The following is a 21,427-nucleotide window of genomic DNA, read 5'->3' as shown; positions in this document are numbered from 1 at the left end:
ACAAATTCATAAGGCCTACATGCCATGATGCTTTTTGTTAAATCTGATCAAATTCTGATCAGTGGTTAATATTGTGGAAAGATTTTACTATTTTTTAAGAACATCCATGCTGAACAACATTGCCAGGTCTTGATGCCAGAATGTGCCCTGTAAAATTATGTGCCAATTAGCTGAACAGTTTTTGAGAAGTCGTAAAATAAAACACTTGTGATGAAATGACTGATGATGAACAAACAACCATGCCATAAGCTCTCTTGACCTTATGGCCTCATCAGCTACATAATAAATGCTAAGCTAAACAAAAGAAATCTACCTTTTTCTTCTTCTTCTTTATGTAAGTTTCCTCATAATCACTGACATCAGAATTGTCATCGACTATTTCCCCTGCATCGGGTGGTTCAAGGTATTCATCATAGTCATCGTACCAGCGATCCTTGCTACTCTCACTCTTGTAGTCCATTGACCCTTCCTCACTGCCACCAATTAGAGCAGGGTTCTCCACCGTGCTGATCTGATGTACGTCTGATAATATTTAAAGGACAACATTTATCTGGAGTAAGTAAATACATGTCACATTGTCTGTAAATGTTTTCTTTTTTTTCCAACTATTTCTTTCCAGTGGTAGGAAAAAATATAGATATAAGAACATTATAGTTTCCACCTGATTGTTTTGTTTAATATGTTATAAATATTTAATGAGAACAAAATGTTCTCCATGAAAACTTACAGTACAAAAATGTGATCTTGCATTTTCATTATGCCAAAAATAAGAGGGTAGGCAGTGTCATGAAAAATATGTTTTATGCACTAGTAGACTTCAAATACAAATAATAACAGTAAATAACAGTTGTGTCCTTTTAAGAATAATTTTCAAATCTAAATAAAAATACATAACTGCTTCATTAACTGTAAATTTATGAAGCTATTCATTACTGAAATTGATGGTAACATGAGTCTCTACAATAACAGTCTGATGCAAGTCTGAGAATGGTCAAAATTAAATATTTACAGAGGACATCTTTTCTCGAAATATATGAATTAAAATCAAGAATAGGAACATGTTCTGCAAGTTTTTTTTCCCCATTTAATATTTTCATGATTTCAACTATATTCCCAGTCTTTCATGTGAAAAGAATTGACCCAAAAGCTATCCATTTTTCTAGATGAATCAATTTATCCTCTACCAAGACAATAACTACAAAATGTATGAGACCATTCTGAGGTAAAAGATGAGAGAACTTTCATATAAAATATAAAAGTCTGATGCAAAGTTAGTTAAGAACTTCAAAGATCTTATTTACACATCAAAGAATTAAACAACTTCTGTTTTAGTTATAGACAATGGCCTCTTTTTCGAAGCTTATGAAGTATCAAAGCATATCTGTATGTCTTAAATTGTGTAAAGTTATTAGCTTTAATAAATGAGTTTTAAAATTTGAATTATTGCCTGTGTCATTGAAATGATGGATAAAAGTAGTGCTTCCTCATTATAAACTAGTTGATCAGAGCTATAAAGTTTAACCACAGCATCAAGTGAGGCCGCCTTATACTGAGGTTATTACGAACAAGGCTTTGTCACAGTGGTATATTTAGAAGAAAACACAAACAGAATATATTAATTGTAGCAAAGACATAAAACTGAGTGAAATAAATTATTGAATATATTCGCTTATAAGACGAGTGCAACTTCAAACCGCACAGACCCAGATCTGCCATAACATATTGCGCTGGCAGATCTGAGCCCGTGCAGTTTTTCAGAAGTAAAAAGTAGAACAAACAACACACACCCTGATCTGCAGACACATTATGATATGGCAGATCATGATCTTGTTGTTTGCAGTTTAACTCAAATTATAAGTGAGTATAGATAGTAAGTTTCCATGATTAACAAATTTTGGTCAATTTAATAGGATCAATCTCCATGCACTGCATGAGGGGCAATGATAAACTAAAATCCTTAACAGAGTGCAATTTTAGAAAAAAAAATATAATTTTAAAACTGATAACAATCACCAAGGGATGGACCATTTGTAAAACATTCAACACCATATATATCTGAATCAAACTACATGTACATGAAATCAACAACAATTTCCTTGTACAGAGAGTAACAGCTGAAAATGACCAACTGTCTGCAGCAAGGAGGGCACAGGGGAAAACATTTCAATCATACTGTACTTTACACATGCATTTACATAAAGTAAAATGTTGAAACATTACAAATATAGGTGTCACAGCCACATTTCAGTATGAAATCCAAACCAATATTGTTATGTATATTTGATTTAATTTATATTTGATTTAATCATTCGTTTGTTAGTTTACATTTTTTAAAATATTCCATTACATGCTATTTTAATGTAACTTTATTTACTGGAATAGTGTTCAGTTCTATTTTATTTTTCAAAGTAAACAACTAGCAATAGAAACTTTGTATCTAATCCTGACCTTGATTCAGAACCAGTAAGAGTTGTAGTAAACAACCCTTTTTTATATTTATTTATTCTTTATCAGAGTAAGATTCATAAAGTGGCATCAAGGCCATACTTGGTGTACATAACAAATAACATATGTTTATTGTTACAAACATCTGGTTTTCCCAGAAGGATGAACTCTTGGCCTCCATCTGGGAATCTGCTCTGCATTGTAGTTAGATTTATTACTAATGTTTTGAGAAAGAATTGTCATTCTTGCCTTAACAGTTGAGAAGTTAAAATGTTTTATGTTGTGGCCAGTTTTGGGCTAATTATTTTGCTTTCTTCAATTTATTTGGATTCAAATTTGTTTCCCCTGGAAATACTAATGTTCTAAACCAATTCATGGACAAAGACATTTATTGAAACTTATGTAGTATCCAAAAACTGGAATAATGTTTTCTGTGATTCAACAAGAGACTGTTGACACTGCAGCACTGCACAGGTTAGTCGTCTTCCATTTTGGATTTCATTGGGTCTTGAAATCAAGATTCATTTAGGACTTTTTAATAATAGGACTTCTTTTTTTTAATTCTTGAATTAATTTTGGATTTGATTTGTAAAACTGTAAGTTATTTTTCTTATTTTTACCTTGTTTTTCAAGGGAAATGAATTATTTGTTAAATTTTTTACAAAGCTTGTTGTCTTAACTATTTTTGTGTTACTTTTGTAAGAGCCTAAACACAAAACAATATAAATTGTTAGAAAGTATACAGGGCGCCTAAGAGGGTCTGGTACTTAGTACTCCCCATCATGGTCCAAACCCTAATGTAATAACATACATGGCCAATGGTAACTGAGATCATCATTATTGGGCCAAAGGGCTGAAAGACACTGATACTAAAATATTTCACAAGTCATGTTTGGTGGGAATTGACTTAAACAATTTTTGAGAAACTTTTCCTATTATTAGCAAAGGCAGCAATATTGAAGGATAAATTGGTATATTGTCTCTAATTTATGAAACTCCTGATGCCTGAATAACCTGTCAGTTTTGACCCAAAGTAGTAAAGCACAGTTTTATGAGAATGATTTAGTCAAAGGTTTTCTGTTCTTTTTACCTGTGGCATCCACATCTAATTCAAGGCTCGTAATTTTTTTGCTAAGTGAAAAATCTTGATGCCAAAATACCATTTCAAATTTTTTTCTAAACTGTGAACAAATCTGGACAAGTTGTTACAAAGGTTTTTCTGTTGGACTTTTTTCATTAGGAACATGTATTTTTTGGATGGCAATTCATAGAGACCAAGATAACTTCTTTTGACGGATCAAACTGAAACATTTTTTCATCATACACCAAAGTTGGATGATGAGACTAACTCTTTTGAAAAATCTCTACAAAACAGTCTGACTTTGAGAAAGATGCCTCCAATCTAGTTCAATTTTATGAAATAAGAGGCTATCCAACTATGACTGTAACAGGCACTTTTGAAAAATCAAGCTGGATAGATTATTCAGAACTACTGAAACCAATACAAAAAATTCAAAAACTAGTGTAGTACCACTGATCACAACACAAAGTCTTTTTCATTCACATCCTTTACCTCAAACAATAAATATCAGCAACACCAACATTAAATTCACACAGTCAATATGAAACCTAGGTGTTACTCTGGACAGTACTTTCACACTGCACCAACATGTCATTAACATATGCAAGGCTGCATATCTTGAGCTGAGACGCATCAGCTCCATTCACAAATATCTTTCAGTTGATGCCACTAAAACACTTCTGTGTTCATTAGTACTTTCAAGACTGGACTATTGTAACTCAATTCTGTCTGGTTCATCTCAATATCTACTCCAGAAACTTCAAAACATTGCTGCTCTGATCATACTTAGCGTACCACAATCAGAACACACTTCCCTGCTGTTCTGTACCCTACACTGGCTATCCATTTAATCGAGAATGAAACACAATTTTTTGTCTCTGTGCTACATTTCACTGACGGACTCTAGTCCAACATACCTATCCGATCTCACCCATGTGTACACACCAGCAAGATACTTATGCTCCACTTCTGATAATCATATATTCATTATTCCCACTATGAAAACAAAGTCATATGGACAGCATTCTTTTGCATACCAGGGCCCAGCAACGTGGAATGAATTGCCCACTGAACTTAGACACAAAGACACAGTGATCCCATTCAAGAGTGCTCTTAAGACTCACTTATTTAGACTGCAAGAACAAACTTAAAGACCTAATAATGTTTCATACCTTAAATAGTTTCAGCATGTCTTTTTAATGTTTTCTAATTGCATGGTGTTTGTTTTTTGTAATCATATCATTATATATATATGTTTTTTTATGTTATAGGTGTTGTCTAATGTTGTAAAGCGCTTAGAGCTTCTAAAGATTAGGTGCTATACAAAGTCCTCATTATTATTATTATTACCAGCTATATTCACATATGATAATTATTTTCTCAAAGATGCAATTAAAACTCTCTGGCCAATTATCAAATTGATTCTACCAGAGATTTTCAGAGATCAACAGATATTTGCACAGGGGACTGGTTATAAACTTAGTAACCAACCAATAAGGGCCAACTTTTCCAGAAGACATCCAGGCCTAATGAGTAAAACATCTGCAAATGAAATACTTGATTTCATGACCATTTACTGCAGTTTCTGCATGAAAAATAGATAAATCTAAAATCTTTAGAAGCACATTTACAAACATAAAATATAAATCAAAACCAAGATGACTTTTACCACACATAATGTCATATATTTACTCACCTATATTCAATGTGACAAACAACACATAGGTGATACTAAAAGGGAATTCCAACTGAGAATAAAAGAACACTTGACAGATATCTGTAATCATAAGATTCCACTGTGTCTAAGCATTTTATTCTATCTGAGTAAAATACATATTGTGTTAAATAACAGATATCTGTAATCATAAGATTCCCCTGTGTCTAAGCATTTTAATCTATCTGAGTAAAATAAATATTGTGTTAAATAACAGATAACAGAAATTATTAAATCTGATCCAGAGCTCTCTAGTAACACTTTTTATTGGAAAGATAGAGAACTTTTTGGGAGATACCAATTACATACTTGAAAGCTGGTAAGGGTTAACATCTCTGTTTAAATGGGAGTCCATGCATTTTTAACTTAATATAATAATTTCCTATTGAAATTAAAATGTTTTTGTTATGTCCCTTTATGTAATTTTCAAGGCCAAAAGACATCACTTTGGAAAAGTGCCTAATATCAGAAATACCAGCTATTTTTAGTAACTGAGAGATGACAGCACATCAGTGACTTGAGAGAGGAAATTCCCTCCAAACCTAAAAAATGCTTTCGAGGATAAAAAAACATACTTAAGTAACTTGCGCAAAGGACAAAATGCAAGTTATCCTAGGCTGGGGCACTAGTAACAATGGAAATAACATCCTCGAATACCAACTTTGAAAAACACCTCAAATACTGTATCTACCTATGTATAATGCATGTCCAACCACAGATATTATAGATTAAGATAAGATACTGCACAATAGACAAGACGATTATAGTTTACATTGTTAGCTTGTTATTTATATGTAGAACAAACAGAGCAAACATTGATTTGCAAGACCATAATGCAATAACATGTATGTGTCTACACTGTCCTCAGTTCAGTTCACATTACAGATCTGCAAAAATGGTACTCCTTTTGTCCTCTGAAATGCAACTAGACTCCAATCGTGTATATACATTTAGGCGAGATTTTTTTAAAAATGAGACAGTCAGAAAGGTACATCCATCACCACAAGTCTAGATTGGAAAGGAATAAGTAAAAGATGAAATTGAAGGTGAATGCACAGCAATACAAACCTGGACCAAGCTGCATAGATCTCATACCACAGGCTGGCAAAAGAGAGTCCTGATCATAATCCATGTTTCAGTATATATCTCAAATTGCTGTCCATATATACATGAAGCCCATGTTACAAGTAACCCTTCTGAAGAAGCCTTTAGAAGTATTTTTGAAAATATTTTTCTGGGTAAACTCAATACAGTAAAACCTGTAAAAACCTGCCTCAAAGCAGTTTTAAATTGGCTGACTGTTTCAGAATACTTTGCTCAAAAGTCAAATGTCTGAAACAAGAAATGGAAAACTCAGAGCACACTGTTACTGGGATGGGCTGTTCATCATAACCACCATGCACAGACTTTAAATGCATGGAGGTATTTCCTATAATTTCTATGCAGAATGTCATTTTCACATGCCTGCTTTGTGTTACTGAATTTATGAAATTAGCAATGTAAATGAAGTTATCATACAAAAATTCCAATCATTACTGAATTTATGAAATTAGCAATGTAAACCAAGTTATCATACAAAAATTCCAATCATTACCGAATTTATGAAATTAGCAATGTAAACCAAGTTATCATACAAAATTTCCAATCAGCTGACTGACACTGGTGATTTGTGACTAATATAAGTACACAGTATATGTCTGAAATGATCTACTAATTTAAACACATTCTGAGTTGTGATGCAGTGAAAATACTGAAATCAAAATTATCAAAACAAAACGTTCTCAAGAAGAAAACTTTAATTGTTTGTTTATAATTATGGAGTAACATGATAAAATGCTTAGTCATTTGAATTTTCCAACCAATCTTTAATTATTTTGGTTTGTCATCACGTTTTTTTATTATATAAACACATATTATCTGTGTGTTTGAGTTCAATTCGAACTTTATAATCAATTGGTTTTAAATTTGTTTTCTTACTGCCAACAAGGTTAAGAATTTTGAAAACTGGTGATTTGAGTCTAAGTTGAAAAGTTTCTACTCTAAAACACTATGAAAATTAAAGAGAAAAATTCATTTTAGTATTTGCTAAAACAATCTGATATGTAACTATCAATACCTTTTTTTATTTAACAAGGATGATTTTAAACTGTAGAAGCTTATTCAGACTCCAAGTAGGTATCAAGTTTCAGATGTAGAAAAGAAAAAGGCAAACCTTCTACATTTAAAAGCAGTAAGCAAAAATCAAATTCTGAAAGATTTTGCATATTTCTTCTGCATTGGTGGGTAGATACTGTAAATGGGAATACCATACACTTCCAAATTATTGGAATTTTCAGATGTTGAAAAATTATTCTTTTTAAACTGAATAACTTTCCAACTCCATTTCAATGTGATTTAATTTTTCTGATTTGTTGACAGGTTGCCAGAATAAATTAAAAAAAATAAACCACATGAAATTTTTCCAGACATGTTAATAGACAAAAATGTCAATGTTGCACATGGACTATTACAGGATTGTGATTTAAAGGTGAGTGAGTGAAAGCTGACCAACAAAGTGCATCAGGATATCTTTGTTCAGGGTATTAGTGCAAGTCCAATCCATAGAAAAACAAGAAAGGTGTCGTCCACATCTCTTTTGACACATGATCTACCCACCATTGTCTTTACGGTAAAATGACCGTGTTATGCGCTGACCTGCTTCCCCAGTCTCTATCTCGGGTGCCTTGGCTGATCTCAGCTCAGAGAACAAGAAGAAATGCTTCTTCTTTTTCCATCTCTTAGCTGGATAACTGTATATCTGACCATGAGCTCTACCTGAAACATTTAATACAATCCTTGTTTAAAAGGCAAAACTCTGACATGTACATTAATAAAATGTCATTATAGCAATGATATCAAACCCACAATCACAGAATTGCTGTAAAACGTGACCTTTAATCATAAGGTAAAAAGAACATGTGTCACAATAAATTTCCTTAGCTTCACAATAATTCATCCAATGTATAAAGTAAATTCCTCAAGTGGTTTAGGAAATATACGTAAATGTAAAAACTTTAAACAAAATCTTAAAATCAAACTATCTCTGACAGCAAACCTTGACTCCAGTGTCAAAGGGGTGACTGCATATATCAAAGAACTGTCTCAGTTTCATAATAAATCATCCAAAGTATAAAGAAAGTCCATCCTGGGGTTGAGGAAGTATAAGCAAACAGAAAACATTTAACCAAAACCTTCATGCAAAGTCTTTATGACTGTACTAATGTACTAAACTAAGGGGTGGGTCACAGGAAAGGGTAAGTCATTCAAGGAAATTGTTTTAGCTTCATAACGATTCAAGATAAACAAGATGAGAATCTATCATTAGGTTTGGGAAATATATTCAGATAAAATGAGAAATCCTCATGAAATTGTTGAAGATGATGGTGAAGCATGACAGTTATATCCCACTTCTGACAAACATAGGTTCAACAACAAAAATATTTAAATTCTCTACACATGTATTTGCCATATACTGATATTTGCGGATTTCATTACTGTTATAAAAAACAAATTTGAAGTTTGAGCCATAAAGAACAGATCTTTAAATATGACCCATCCTCATTTGCAGTGATTAAAAAACAAGAAATCTAATGATGACATGCCTCTCCCATTTCACTCCTTATGTAAATACTCCGACTAAAAATACCCTCGGGTCCTGCATATTTTTATGGTATCTGTACTTGTAACCTATGATCCAACACTCTAAATTTATGCACCAATTACACTACACTTCATTTCCATAGCAACCATTAAAAACAATGAATATGGAAAAATCAAAAAACACATGTACTCAACTTTCTTATATATATATTGCCCAAGTTTGCTTGACAGACTTAATGTCTTAGAGAGTTAAGCTTTAAAAACAAATTATGGACAGACAAGCATATGGATGGACACAGTGATGTCCATATAATCCTCTGTGTTACATAACTAGAGATAAAAATGTTCTTCCACTCCTACTTTAGTAGCCCTTTTATTTGAGGATTGTAGATGTAAGATTGCCCTTCTTACACTACCTTTGTTAATCGATGGCAAACATCTGAACAAAACTTGAATGATTGTCTTGACAACCCCTCTTATATTGATCTTGTTCATCATGATGTAGTATCATTAATTATCATATACTTTAAGTGGAACAAATAGACAGAGCTATCTATATCGCCCACCTGACCAAAATGGTAACTGAAGCCAACCATTCCTCAATAGCAAACTGCTGATGAGTTTTGCTTCTGAAACAAAAGTGTGAATGACAGATGTATGAATGGATCGATCAATTGACAAAATAAAAAAGATATTGAAACTGAAAAATACTTAATGTCAAAAAGCATGTAACAACCACTAGTTTATAATGTGTATAAAGTATAATCATTGGAGGTTTTTCTCGAAGAACAAGTGTAAATAATGGATGGATGGACGAATAGGCAAAAGAATGAAAATAATTATCATATTAAAACCAAAGAAATGTGAACAACAAATGACTCATCTACAATTATACTAGTTCTGAAAAGCATCAAATTTCACACAGATCTTCTAAAAGGTTATGGACTTTTGTTCTGGAAACTAAAATGATTGGATAATGGATGGATTGAACAATGGATGATGGAAAGACAAATGGAAAAATTTTAATAATGTGAGCCTGATATTTACCAAATGGTTGGTTGATGTTGAAAATGTTGTGGGCATAATGCCATTTTTCAGCACATGATAGGCTATACAAGGTGGCCAGCATAACTGGTGGAGGAAGAATCAGGAAAACACCAGTAAAAACCATCAACCAGTGGGAAGCTACTGGCAAGCTTTCTCAGAGACATATATAGGCCGAGCCTGAGACTCGAACCCATTTGGGCTGAAGTGTGGTGGCAATGATAAGTCAAGACAAACCCTTTGGCCCACATGGGTAGTTGACATTCATGTATGTCATCAGTTTGTGACTGCAAATTTCCACAGCCATTACAGCCAGCATTCTCCTGTGGACATCTCCCTGCCCCTCAGGACTAGACAATGATTCACAGCTCAGAAACTGTTCAAAACCCTCTACTTAATATACATACACTTATCTGACTTTATAAAGGAACTTAATCGGTGCAGTTGGCATGGGGTCTGTTATTACTCCTCTCAGGCACCAACACTGGAGTCATAACCAATGAGATCCACATGAGCTGTTCAGAAATGGTCTCTAGAGTGTTCACAAGCTCAACCAATCAGCCCCAAGACCAATTCATTATTATGAGTGGATGTTGTTCATCAAACCCAACTAAAATCTTGATGATACTAGCTTACATCTAAATCTGATGAAAAATAATGGAGTAGTCACAAGCTCTGTCAAATCAGATGCAAGCTCTGCCACATAGATGCAAGATCCCAGCATTAATATACACTGATGTCACTCATAATTCAACTCATCCAAGATCTTGATGATATAAGCTTATATACCAAATCTGATCATAAATATTATTTCCACAGTGTTCAAATGCACAGCCAATCAGCTGCAAGATCACCTCATTAATATGCATTGATGCTGCTTATAACTGAAAACAACTGAGAATTTGATGATACAAGCTCACACTTGAAATCTAACATAATCACAAGCTCAGCCAAGTCAGATGCCTAATCACGTCATTAATATGACAATGATATAGTGATATAAGCCTACACACCAAATCTGATCAAAATCTGTTCATATCTATGGTCTATACAGTGTTACAAGCTCAGCCAATCAGATGCAGGATCACCTCCTTCGTAAGAATAGATCTCATTCACAAACTCTTCTTGATGATACATGCTAAAATACCAAATCCGACCAAAATCTGGTTAAAAATATGCCCTTTTACATGTTCAAAGGTTGAGCAAATCAGATGTCAGATACCAAGATACTGTCTGAAATCAAAGTCACCCAGTCTTGATGAGATAAGCTTACATACCACATCTAGTCAAAATCTGAACACAAATCTAGTCTCTAGAGAGCTCACAATATCTGCAATCAGATGCAAGATCACCTCATTAATACGCATAATTGTCACTCAGAAATCTTACTCATCTGAAATCTGAATGATATAAGTTGTAATATCATATCTGACTGACGTGAAAAAATTAAACCTTTAAAGTGTTGATGGACAGACAGACAATAGGCCATACCATAAGCTCACCTGGCCTTTAGCTAGGTGAACAAAAATAAGGAAACATAGAAATGTGAATAGCAAAAGGCACATCCAGTCCTTCAGTCTTATATGTGTATCAAATGTCAAAGATGGTAGGTGTTAGAATTTCAATTAGTTGCCAAGTTCTACTCCCAAAAATATTATGTTTGATCATCTAGTTTTCCAGATAATGGCAGAGCTATTCAACTTTAGTCATTACTCATTATCGGGCCCTGAGTGGCTGAGTGGTCTAAAGCGCTCTCCGTTACGGATCACTGCCATCTCACCTCTATCTGTGTAGGTTCAAGTCTCGGATTCAGCCAATGTGGGTATGTGAGAAAGCTTGCCAGTAGCTTCTCGAGGGTCGGTGGTTCTTTCCGGGGATTTTCCGGGTTCTTCCTCCACCATTAATACTGGCCGCCATGTATGGCCAATCATGTGCTGAAAAATGGTGTTAAACCCTACAACAACAACAAACATTACCCATTATTAACCAGTAATTTTCTTTCATTAATTCACCCTCTTTTCTGATTTTTCTTCTTCAAACTAATACAAGTTTGATTCACTGCCAAATAATTCCATTCTGCACTTTTATTTGTTAGTTTATTACATCAGTCTATACAACCTCGAACATGTTACACCAATGACATAAGCACCTTTAAAGCAAAAATCTACTGATAACTCTTAAAGCCCCATAATTTTAAACCACTCAATATGTATTGCATTGAAATGAGATACCATATGAAAATTTTGTTTATCATTATAAACAGTTTTCGAGTTCTTAAATGATTTGAGTTTTGCTTGGAAACTAAAGTGTGGATAATGCATTGATGAATGGACAGATCATTGGAGACAAATATTATAAACATTGAAAACTGATGAAACTGTAAATAGCAAACACTCCTTTAATTTACATACCATGGTCCGAAAAGCAAGTGATCATTAACAAAGTAACAATTCCAATTTTGAATGAAAAATCCAACAAAATTATGTTGGGAAATTCGTATCAAAATTTAACAGCCAATTTCTGCTTTTTTCTATGTAAAATTGGGCTATTTATCTAAAATTTCACTTTTCCAACAATGATTTTTAGATGTCTGCACTCACTGGGCTAGGGCATAAATGTGGGTTTGTAATGTTATTGAATTATGTACTGAAACAGTTCATTTAAAGATCTTTTTACTTATCACCAGTACTGAGTGACCTTTTAAGCACATCAATTACTTACTATCTAAAGACACTTTTACTACTGATGAAATGCCCCAACCCAATCTCTGATTTTTTCATATATCATTCCAGAAAAATTTCCACTGTGATTTCCAAAACTGTGAATTAAATTTTGGTTTACTATTTAGTTAAATACTGCACCTGGTTGTTTGTCTCTGGATAAATGCCATATGTCTGTGTGGTTCTGGGCTACCCCTGTTTGAGAATCCAGAAATGGCAACCGAAACTTCCTTTCTAGCCCAAGACGAGTATTAAAGCTAGCAGCATGTTCAGTTGCCTCCAAATAAAACTTTTCACCACCAGTACTGAAATGATTGATACAAATTATGGACGAAGTAGACAAAAATTGTATTTATCTGAAGAAAGAAAAAAAAATTGGGAGTAAAATATGTTTCTTCAGTAATACCTTTCACAATCATAATACATTAGGAGTACATACGCTACCTCTGAATAGCTAACCCTCCCAAGCTTTAAGACTTTAACCTTGTTATGTCAGCAACAAAAAAGCAAAAAGGTTGTCTACATACCAAGTTAAATGTGCTAAATGCCATGAATCATCAGGTACTGCAGGAGAGAATGAGCAAACCCTTCCTGGAATGTAACTGTGGGGAGAAGTTGTACACATATTATGAATAATAAATGGAAGTGGTTGAGAGAAAAAAGTCTGCCCTCTAAAATTGAGTGAAAGTAGAGTAATTTGTGTTGTTATGAAGTTCCTAAACAACCTGGAATGGTCCTGTAGCCTGTTTTGCTGTTGACATGTCTCACAATGTTGAACTGAGCGCTTGGGATGAAACACCAATGAGACAAAGACTAGTGAAGGTTATCACTGACCTCTATCTCAAAGCTTAAACAATGTAGGCTTAGGAAAAAGCTGAACCAGTTTGGTAACACTGCAGATGGTGCCTCTGCTGCTGAATATGGCAGGTCATTGATCCTAGATTTTTCCCACTTAAGGGACATAATCAGGATCAGTCAGCACTCTGATTCCTTCACTTGCTGCAAACTTTGGAAATCAGATGGGTGAAAAGTGAAACGAATATGCACTGAGACTGTTTCAGCTCTGGAAAAGGGTATGAACTGCTCTGGTTTTCAGATCTGGGATTTGGAAGTATGGGATCCCACGTCATCAAAAAGAGATCATTAAGAGACTGATGCCAGCTGTTACATATTCAAATGAATATCTCAGGAGTGCACCTTCTGTTGACAGATTTGGCATAACTCAAATGAGATACCAAACTGCACCATTCTCACCCTTATCCTCAGGTTCTAGAATTTTCGTAACACATGTAGCTTCAACTTTGTCTGGATCTGATTGTAAACTTTGTCACTTGAGACATTACCGCTGTACTTGATTTCATTTGAAACAATTTGTGATTTATCTTTGCTCAGCTTGACACAGCTCATTTTTGACATCTGCAATGCCTGATGAAACCCAATGTTACTACGCTGTTCGATAGTTTCACCCAATACCAGAATGTCATCAACTATACTTTCAACTCCTTCTATGTCATCAAATATTTGCAACATGGTTCTCTGGAATAATTTAGGGGAAGATGAAATCCAAAATGGAATGCATCTGAATTTGTACAAATGAAAGGCATATAAAATTGTTTGTTGCCTGACTCAGCCAGCTCCATTTGCCCAAATCCACTTTTGACACAATAAGTTTTAATAAAAACCTGGCATGTTTGGCAGCCTGGCCATGTCATTCCCAGTGGCTGACATGAGGTCCACATCTGCCTGTACAGTTGAGATCCTGGGGATCAATACAGATGTGAAATGTAGCTTGAAATAGCAGTGTTGATTCTTAAATAGGTCGCACAAGAAAGGAGAGAAATGTCCTCCATTGTATTATTTTATACTAATGTATGACTGACATTTAAATTGTAAGCAATGAAACAAGCCCCTAGCCCCTGTGCCTAGGGCTGGTGATTTAAAAAAATCACAAGCCTGACTGAAATTCCACAAGCTCCGATTCCAATGTACATATGCCCAAAATTTTCCCTTTTTTAATATTATTTGTCATACGTTGCAATTGCTACAATTCAAATACAAATGTGTTAGAGGGTTTGAAGGTAATGCAGGTGTTATTAGTGTTCATCACTACACTCACTAGAGACTGGATTGTCCTGATGTTCAAACTTCTTTGCTGGATTCTCTGAGCCCAATCATGGTCAGAACCACATTGACATATGTCAATATGTTGTTTGCAGTATGTACAAAGAATTCATTGCCTCTCCAACACCCTATTTTTAAAATACAATCTGTGCTGGCATGTTTCACAAAGTAAAATTCTGTTGACCAGTTCTGAAATTTATTTTTGTTGGGCTTTGCTGATACTATTAGCTATTTGCTTCCTAAATTGGCTTTACAAATGAATCACACTTGAACACTATTTTTCTAAATTAAATTATCATGCTTTGCATTTTATATATATGCAGCAAAATCTGGCTTCAAAAAAACATTGCTGCTGTTCACAAACTTGTCAAAAAACCTATAAAACATATGACTTAAACAGTTTCATTCAAAGCAATGATACATAACACCCTTTGTTCTCCTATATGCACCTAGCAGCTCTTTGATTTACCTATTGGGTTGTTCCATCTCCTGAGCATACTATGCAAATTAAGACAATAGGCACACCCAGTGCAGTCTTCAAACACATCTCACTAGCTATTGTCAGCCAGTTAAATACTATGTGAAATACTGGTTTATAACCTGAACTCTTTGCCGTTTAATTACCACAGCTTAAACTGCCCAAAGAATAGTTTTACATCAGCTCCAATCATGGCTCTTTACTGTTTATATATGCTACATGTAACAGCTGATACATAGTAGCTTGTAGCCTTGCTTTCATTTTAACTGTTAGTCATACATATAGTACAAATTATTATGCTACCAGGATTGGTATGACAGATAGTTTAATTGTAAGGAACAATACAAGCCCCTGTGTACTGTATGTGGTTGTTTTTTTTTCTTCTATTTTTGTTTTCTTGAAAAAAGACTGGTACAAATTGTCTTTAGCAAGACATGCCATATCACAATTTGATTAAAATCACATCTCCACTTCATGTATGAGTGTGTGCTTGTGATCTGGATTTTTTTTACATAGCTTTAACAATTTTTCAGTCATATCATTATGATGTTTGCATTGTGGCAGTTTATAGTGATGTCTAGCAATGGGCATCATGCCGCAGATATGTAGCATCAACGGCCCACTCAGTCACATTATCCTGACACCAGGCCAACCAGTCCTAACACTAACCTCTTAATGCTGAGTGCCTAGCGAGGCAGCTATCAGTACCATTTTTATAAATCTTTGGTATGACCAATTCCAGGTTCAAACTCGCGAGCTACCGCATCCGAGGCAGATACTCTAACCACTAGGTCACTGGAGCAGTCCACTTCACATAGAACAGTGGCAGTCTGCTTTTAATCAGACTGCACTGTGTTATGGCAGGTATCTCACTCAGACTGCACTATGTTATGGCAGGTATCTCACTCAGACTGTACTGTGTTATGGCAGGTATCTCACTCAGACTGCACTGTGTTATGGCAGGTATCTCACTCAGACTGCACTGTGTTATGGCAGGTATCTCATCTTCTTCAAAGTGCATTTCAAGTTTTCTATGACAATTTTTTTATATTATTTTTTACAAGCCCAGCAGGAACCTCTTTTAGAATACTGGACAGGCCCTATTGAAAATAAGAGAGACCCCAGGTGCTGGGCTATCAAATTTGTTTTATTTAGCACTGTCAAAAGGGAGACAACTGTGATCTAATTTCCATCTTGGCAAAATGATGACTGTATAATTCTTTTGTGGTGAAAAGAAGCCAAAAGAGAAGCTGAACTTTCTTATTACCTTGGGAGGGTTGGATTTATCAAGGCAATGGATATACATCTAACGATCTATGATCATTTAACACACAAGTATAAGAAAGCATGTATCAAATATGAACAGCACACGTCCAGATCTGTTGCAGGGTAACCTGACATACCAGAAAGAATAGAAACAACACTATTTAAGTAAAGTTATAAGCAGAAAGATTAGAAGAGAACCTGTAAACATGTCTATTTGCATGCTTTGGATTTTGAATTTATTAGGAAAAAGACACCAGTCAGTAAAGTCTGACTAAAATGTTATAACTTTAATTAACAGAAAAGCGCCAATATGGGCTGCCAAGTATGTGAGATATTCCTGAAATCTGACTTATCTTTCCAATTTAATCAACATTGTAACACGCTACAAAAAGCGTAGCACTAATAACAACCTAATCCCAAATAAAACTCAATTGTTAATTGGGAGTACAGGATAGTGTTTAGTGTTCCACTGTTAGAATCAAGTGCCTGTGATAAGCTGGTATGTGTATGGCCTGCTTAGTATGTATGTATTTGTTTTTTTAAAGTGTCCTAAATTTGCATTAAAAACAACACATGCCAAAAAAAAAAACACTCCCCACAAAATATGACTGGCTCAAAAGGTTATATTTTAATGTATACTCTCATTAATTTAACACATTCAAATCATTCCTAGCATGATACATGTTATTAAATATTTTTTCCTGGGTACAAATAGTCTACATCGTGAAACGGTTCTCTGATGCATGGATGTTATTTAAGTATAACCTTTTGAGCCAATCATATTTCGGTGTTGGTGTGTGTGCCGTATAGTATACCTGTTTTGAAAATGAGAGTTGCTTATTTATGATGTGTGCAGTGAAGAAGACAATGTCTAATTCTTCCATGGAACAGGATTTCTAAAGTTGAATCGAGTTAATGGTAAGTAAAAACTTACTGTTGCATCTACCACTGTTCTGTAATTGAAGAAGGGATGTATTGTAGAGTCGCAAACATGGTATATGTAGCTCTTTTCAGTGGTTGTCACATGAGCTCATAGTTGTCCCAGCAGACAAAATTTGCGAAATTCGCATGTTTCAGAGCCCGTAACTTTAGTTTTGTACAACGCATGGCTTGATGAATAGAAAAATATCTCAGGAGTAAAACAAGCCATAGAGTATGGTCATGTGTCTTTAAAGATGGAAATAGCAGAAGAAAATCAAGAGTCACATTAGTCCTACTTGTAAGACCTTGACGCTGATATTTATGTTGTGGGCGTCAAGGTCTTACAGCCTAACTAACAATGCTGTGTAGCTTGTTTTGATGTCGACTAATATCGCTATTAAAGTCAAATTTTCAGAAATATTTCACACAACTGACAACTAAAATAATGATGCTTTTCTACAAAGTAAAGTCATAATGTTTTAGTCAGACTTTACTTACTCAGATGTCTTTTCTCTAATAAATTCAAATTCTCAAACGAAATGGACCTGTTTTAAAGTTTCATTGGCCTACATTTCAGTTGTCTGGAAAGCTATGAAAGCCGTGAATGCTGAAATCAGGTTAAGTTGAAATATTATTCTTTAACAAAACGAATAAAAATATATTATGCCTATTGGAACTGTAAGCAATGGTTTGTTTCGTTCAAGAAACATATCACCAACATGAACCTACTTGAAATTACTTTGGCATACCTCTACTACCGTCGCATTGCAACAAATTCAAATGTCTGTCAATGGAATGTGAAAATGTGTCCATTTGCTAGTATCATATTTTCATTCTGCCAGGATAAAGGCAGCACAGTAAGTATATTAATTACACATAAATTAGTGGAAGTGTCGATATAGGCTGCCAAGTGTGTGAGATGTTCCTGAAACTTTGATTACTCATTCCGATATCAACGGCATCGGAAAACGCTATACAAGGCCGTTATTTGGATAGTAAGACATAGCACTAAAACAAAAACATTTGCTATGTCTTACATTGTAGGACTAGAGTCACGGATGGAACAAAGCATTTGGAAGTTACGTACCTTCTCTCTTATATAGTATGATAGAGCGGGTCCTATGTCAGAACGAGTCATGGGGGTAATCTAAGGTAATTTTGTCACTCTGTATGATTTTTTTTTCCTTCATATTATTGTTTGTTGTTTTTCTCAACATCAAGCTCGCGTCGAGCACCTGTGCAAACCCGCCAAGTATGCAATATTTACAATATGATAAAGAAAACATCTTGAAGCAGAAACTAAAAGTTATTTAGCGTTCAATGCCGATATAACCACGTTCATTTAAAACAATATATTCTGAACACATGCAAAATGTTTACCATTTGAGAAGCACGTCTTGCCTAAAATTTATGGCCGCCATCTTGCGCTTTGTTTATCGAAGATATATGAGTGATTTCCCTTAGCAGTCATTTAAACAATTGAATGCTAGCTTTGATTTAGAACTTTTAAGCTTAATGTCACTTCGAAACATACATAATTATATGTACTACAACCTAATTATTATTATCATTATTATTATTATTATTGTTGTTGTTGTTGTTGTTGAAAATGAGAAATAACATGCTGATTTGTTCTTTTTATTGGGCAATGCTCCACTACGATCACGATCAAATCTCCCAAACTTCTGGGCAGGCTCACAGTCTCAATCTATGCTTGTAATTTTTCACATAAAAAATAACTTCTTGTGCCAAAATTTTCCCAGCTTGCGTGTTATTGTTTTACATTAAATTCAGATTCATTAGTGGCACAAAAATTTAAGTAAAACAATATTTATTTTTGGAAAAAAATGCATATTGATTAACGGGTAAAGTTACTTGAAGTTCATTTCAGTCATTTATAATCATGTGCATACCTTACTTATCTGGAACCTTTTCAGGTCTGGTAAAAATAAATCCAAATAGCAATTTGCTTATATTTCAGATAAAGTCGGTGACAACTGAGGACGATTTCCAAGAAACAAAATCTCACAGAATAATAGTTTGCCAGCACAAAAAACTAATGCTTCAAAAATATTACACGTTTTGTAAATATCACGATCAACATTGCACGTAAACCAATTCACTTTTAAACTCAATACAATCTTATCTAAATCTAGAAGTTAAGTATTTAGTCTACAATTTTCTAAAAATAATTCTTATTAAAAAATGTGAAGATTTTTACCGTGTGATTCATGATGCAGACTCATATAATCTCCATTTTACCTCCATTGCCACAACATCATTTATAATTACTTTCTGTGTGAGTAATATGATAGTGGGGTTTTTCGTGCACTGTTTACCCCCTTTTCTGGCCTTCTAACCGTCCTCTCTTCTACTCCATGACATATTTAGCCCATAAGTAACTGTTGCAAGTTGATCACTTTAAATTTGTCCACACACACGTGAGCCAGTCATGGGTGAGGGTAGAGCCTCGTATTATGGAATGCCCCAAAGTTTTTTTTTTTAAAAAGGGAAAACCCAGCCTTCCATACTACTTATGGATTTGGTACAGATCCATACTGCCCAGGCAACTGTCAATAGTAACTGCTATTTTCGTCGATAAACCAGTCCTTTGCGTGAAGATTTTTTTAATTTAAAAATTCGGCTTTAAGCTTTTGTAAATCCGCGCTGTTTCTTATTTGTGCTTCTAAATGTCTGTGATTTTCCATTCTGCCAGCACAGTCTGAAACTCAGCTGGTGTGATTATTTTATACTCGATTGCAACTGAATACAGTTTGCTTATTGTTTTCAGACTGCTTTGTGTGGCCGCAAGCAATTTGGAATAGACGCGTATTCGTGAATGCAGTCGCATGGAAATTAATTTGATAGCACCACCAGAGACACAGCGCGGTTACTATCGACATAGCCCCGACAATAGTTTCGACTAGTCCACATACAATTTATTGATGTCGGTATTCCAGTCACACCAGGGCAAACAGTTGCTGCCGCTAAAAGACCACACACATAATCTACAACCAAACATGTGCGTTTGTATTTCATGACCAGCGTGGTTCTCTTGGTAATTTCGTACCACAGGTGTTGTTCCGCTTCGATTATTTGTTCACGTCGGTAGCACTGAAGGCCCATCATAGCTTTTCTATTAACACTACAATCATTTATTGTAATTGCATGACATGCAGTCCGTGCCAGTCTCGTCATCACGTGCAGGCGTAATAGGAACACGCACTTCTAACGAACTACCCTTTTTTTTTACTGGTACAACTTATACAATTATAGAAAATATCAGCCTCTGGAATATTTACATTTTCTGCGATAGCTTCGATCCACTAACACAGGCGCTTCCATATCAAATGTTGCATCAAATACATCTTTTAAAATGAGCCATAGCAAACCTTCTGGTTTCCAATTTATTATATATGATTGGGTTTCTTAAATACTACTGCGTTACGGTTTTACCACTCATGTCTAAACCCACTCCCAATTGCCAGATTTGCAATCGCTTAATCTGACAGTCGTTATTGAGCCGCTTCGTTAATTACTTTACTAACTGGAGGTGGTATTGATTCTGCCGATGGTAACGTAACTGCTTTTAATGATGGTGCTCATGTTACTTACTAATTGTCGTAATCGATCTCAAAGCGACCGAGCCGCCTGCGAGTCCAGTTGTTTCAACCGATCCACATCGGCACTTTTAATACAACTCACAGAAAAACTTGTTTAGAAATGGGTGCAGCGCGCTGCAAGACTGTGAATGCTATTGGTGCGCTCGTAAATAATCCACGAAAAACGTAACTAAGCTCAGTTCCGTAGTCTGTCACGTACACAGATTTCTCGCGTTAACACGAGCGAGTTTCACACGTCCACGCACCATTTAATTATTATTATTATTATTATTTTCCTGTGCAGATCAGCAAAATACCCGGCTTGATCCACAACGGAAAAACGAATATGTGTCAGCCGATTATAATGGCAAGGAATATATACATGTGCACCGGGCG

At 34.9% G+C, this 21,427-nt stretch overlaps 1 protein-coding gene across 3 annotated transcripts in view; it reads right to left on the bottom strand.

Annotated features, from left to right (window-relative positions):
- The window catches only part of LOC149803481 (zinc finger protein DPF3-like), an 81,437-nt gene extending 62,579 nt beyond the window's left edge, over positions 1–18,858 (bottom strand). For 2 of the 3 annotated variants that reach the window (XM_089953207.1, XM_089953209.1), the window contains exons 1-4: positions 18,810–18,858; positions 12,785–12,948; positions 7,896–8,054; positions 314–522 (exon numbers count right to left, since the gene is read on the bottom strand). In XM_089953207.1, coding sequence (XP_089809333.1) covers positions 314–522; positions 7,896–8,054; positions 12,785–12,948; positions 18,810–18,850 — 573 coding nt within the window. In that variant the 5' untranslated portion in view covers positions 18,851–18,858. The remainder of the gene's footprint in view (positions 1–313; positions 523–7,895; positions 8,055–12,784; positions 12,949–18,809) is intronic. The other variant, XM_089953208.1, reaches the window with a different exon arrangement.
- Positions 18,859–21,427: the final 2,569 nt, after the last annotated feature.

The sequence above is a fragment of the Sinohyriopsis cumingii genome, chromosome 3 (genome assembly GCF_028554795.1).
Source record: "Sinohyriopsis cumingii isolate HCF-2022 chromosome 3, ASM2855479v2, whole genome shotgun sequence".
Lineage (NCBI taxonomy): Eukaryota > Metazoa > Mollusca > Bivalvia > Unionida > Unionidae > Sinohyriopsis > Sinohyriopsis cumingii.
This window is presented reverse-complemented; position numbering and strand designations above follow the sequence as displayed.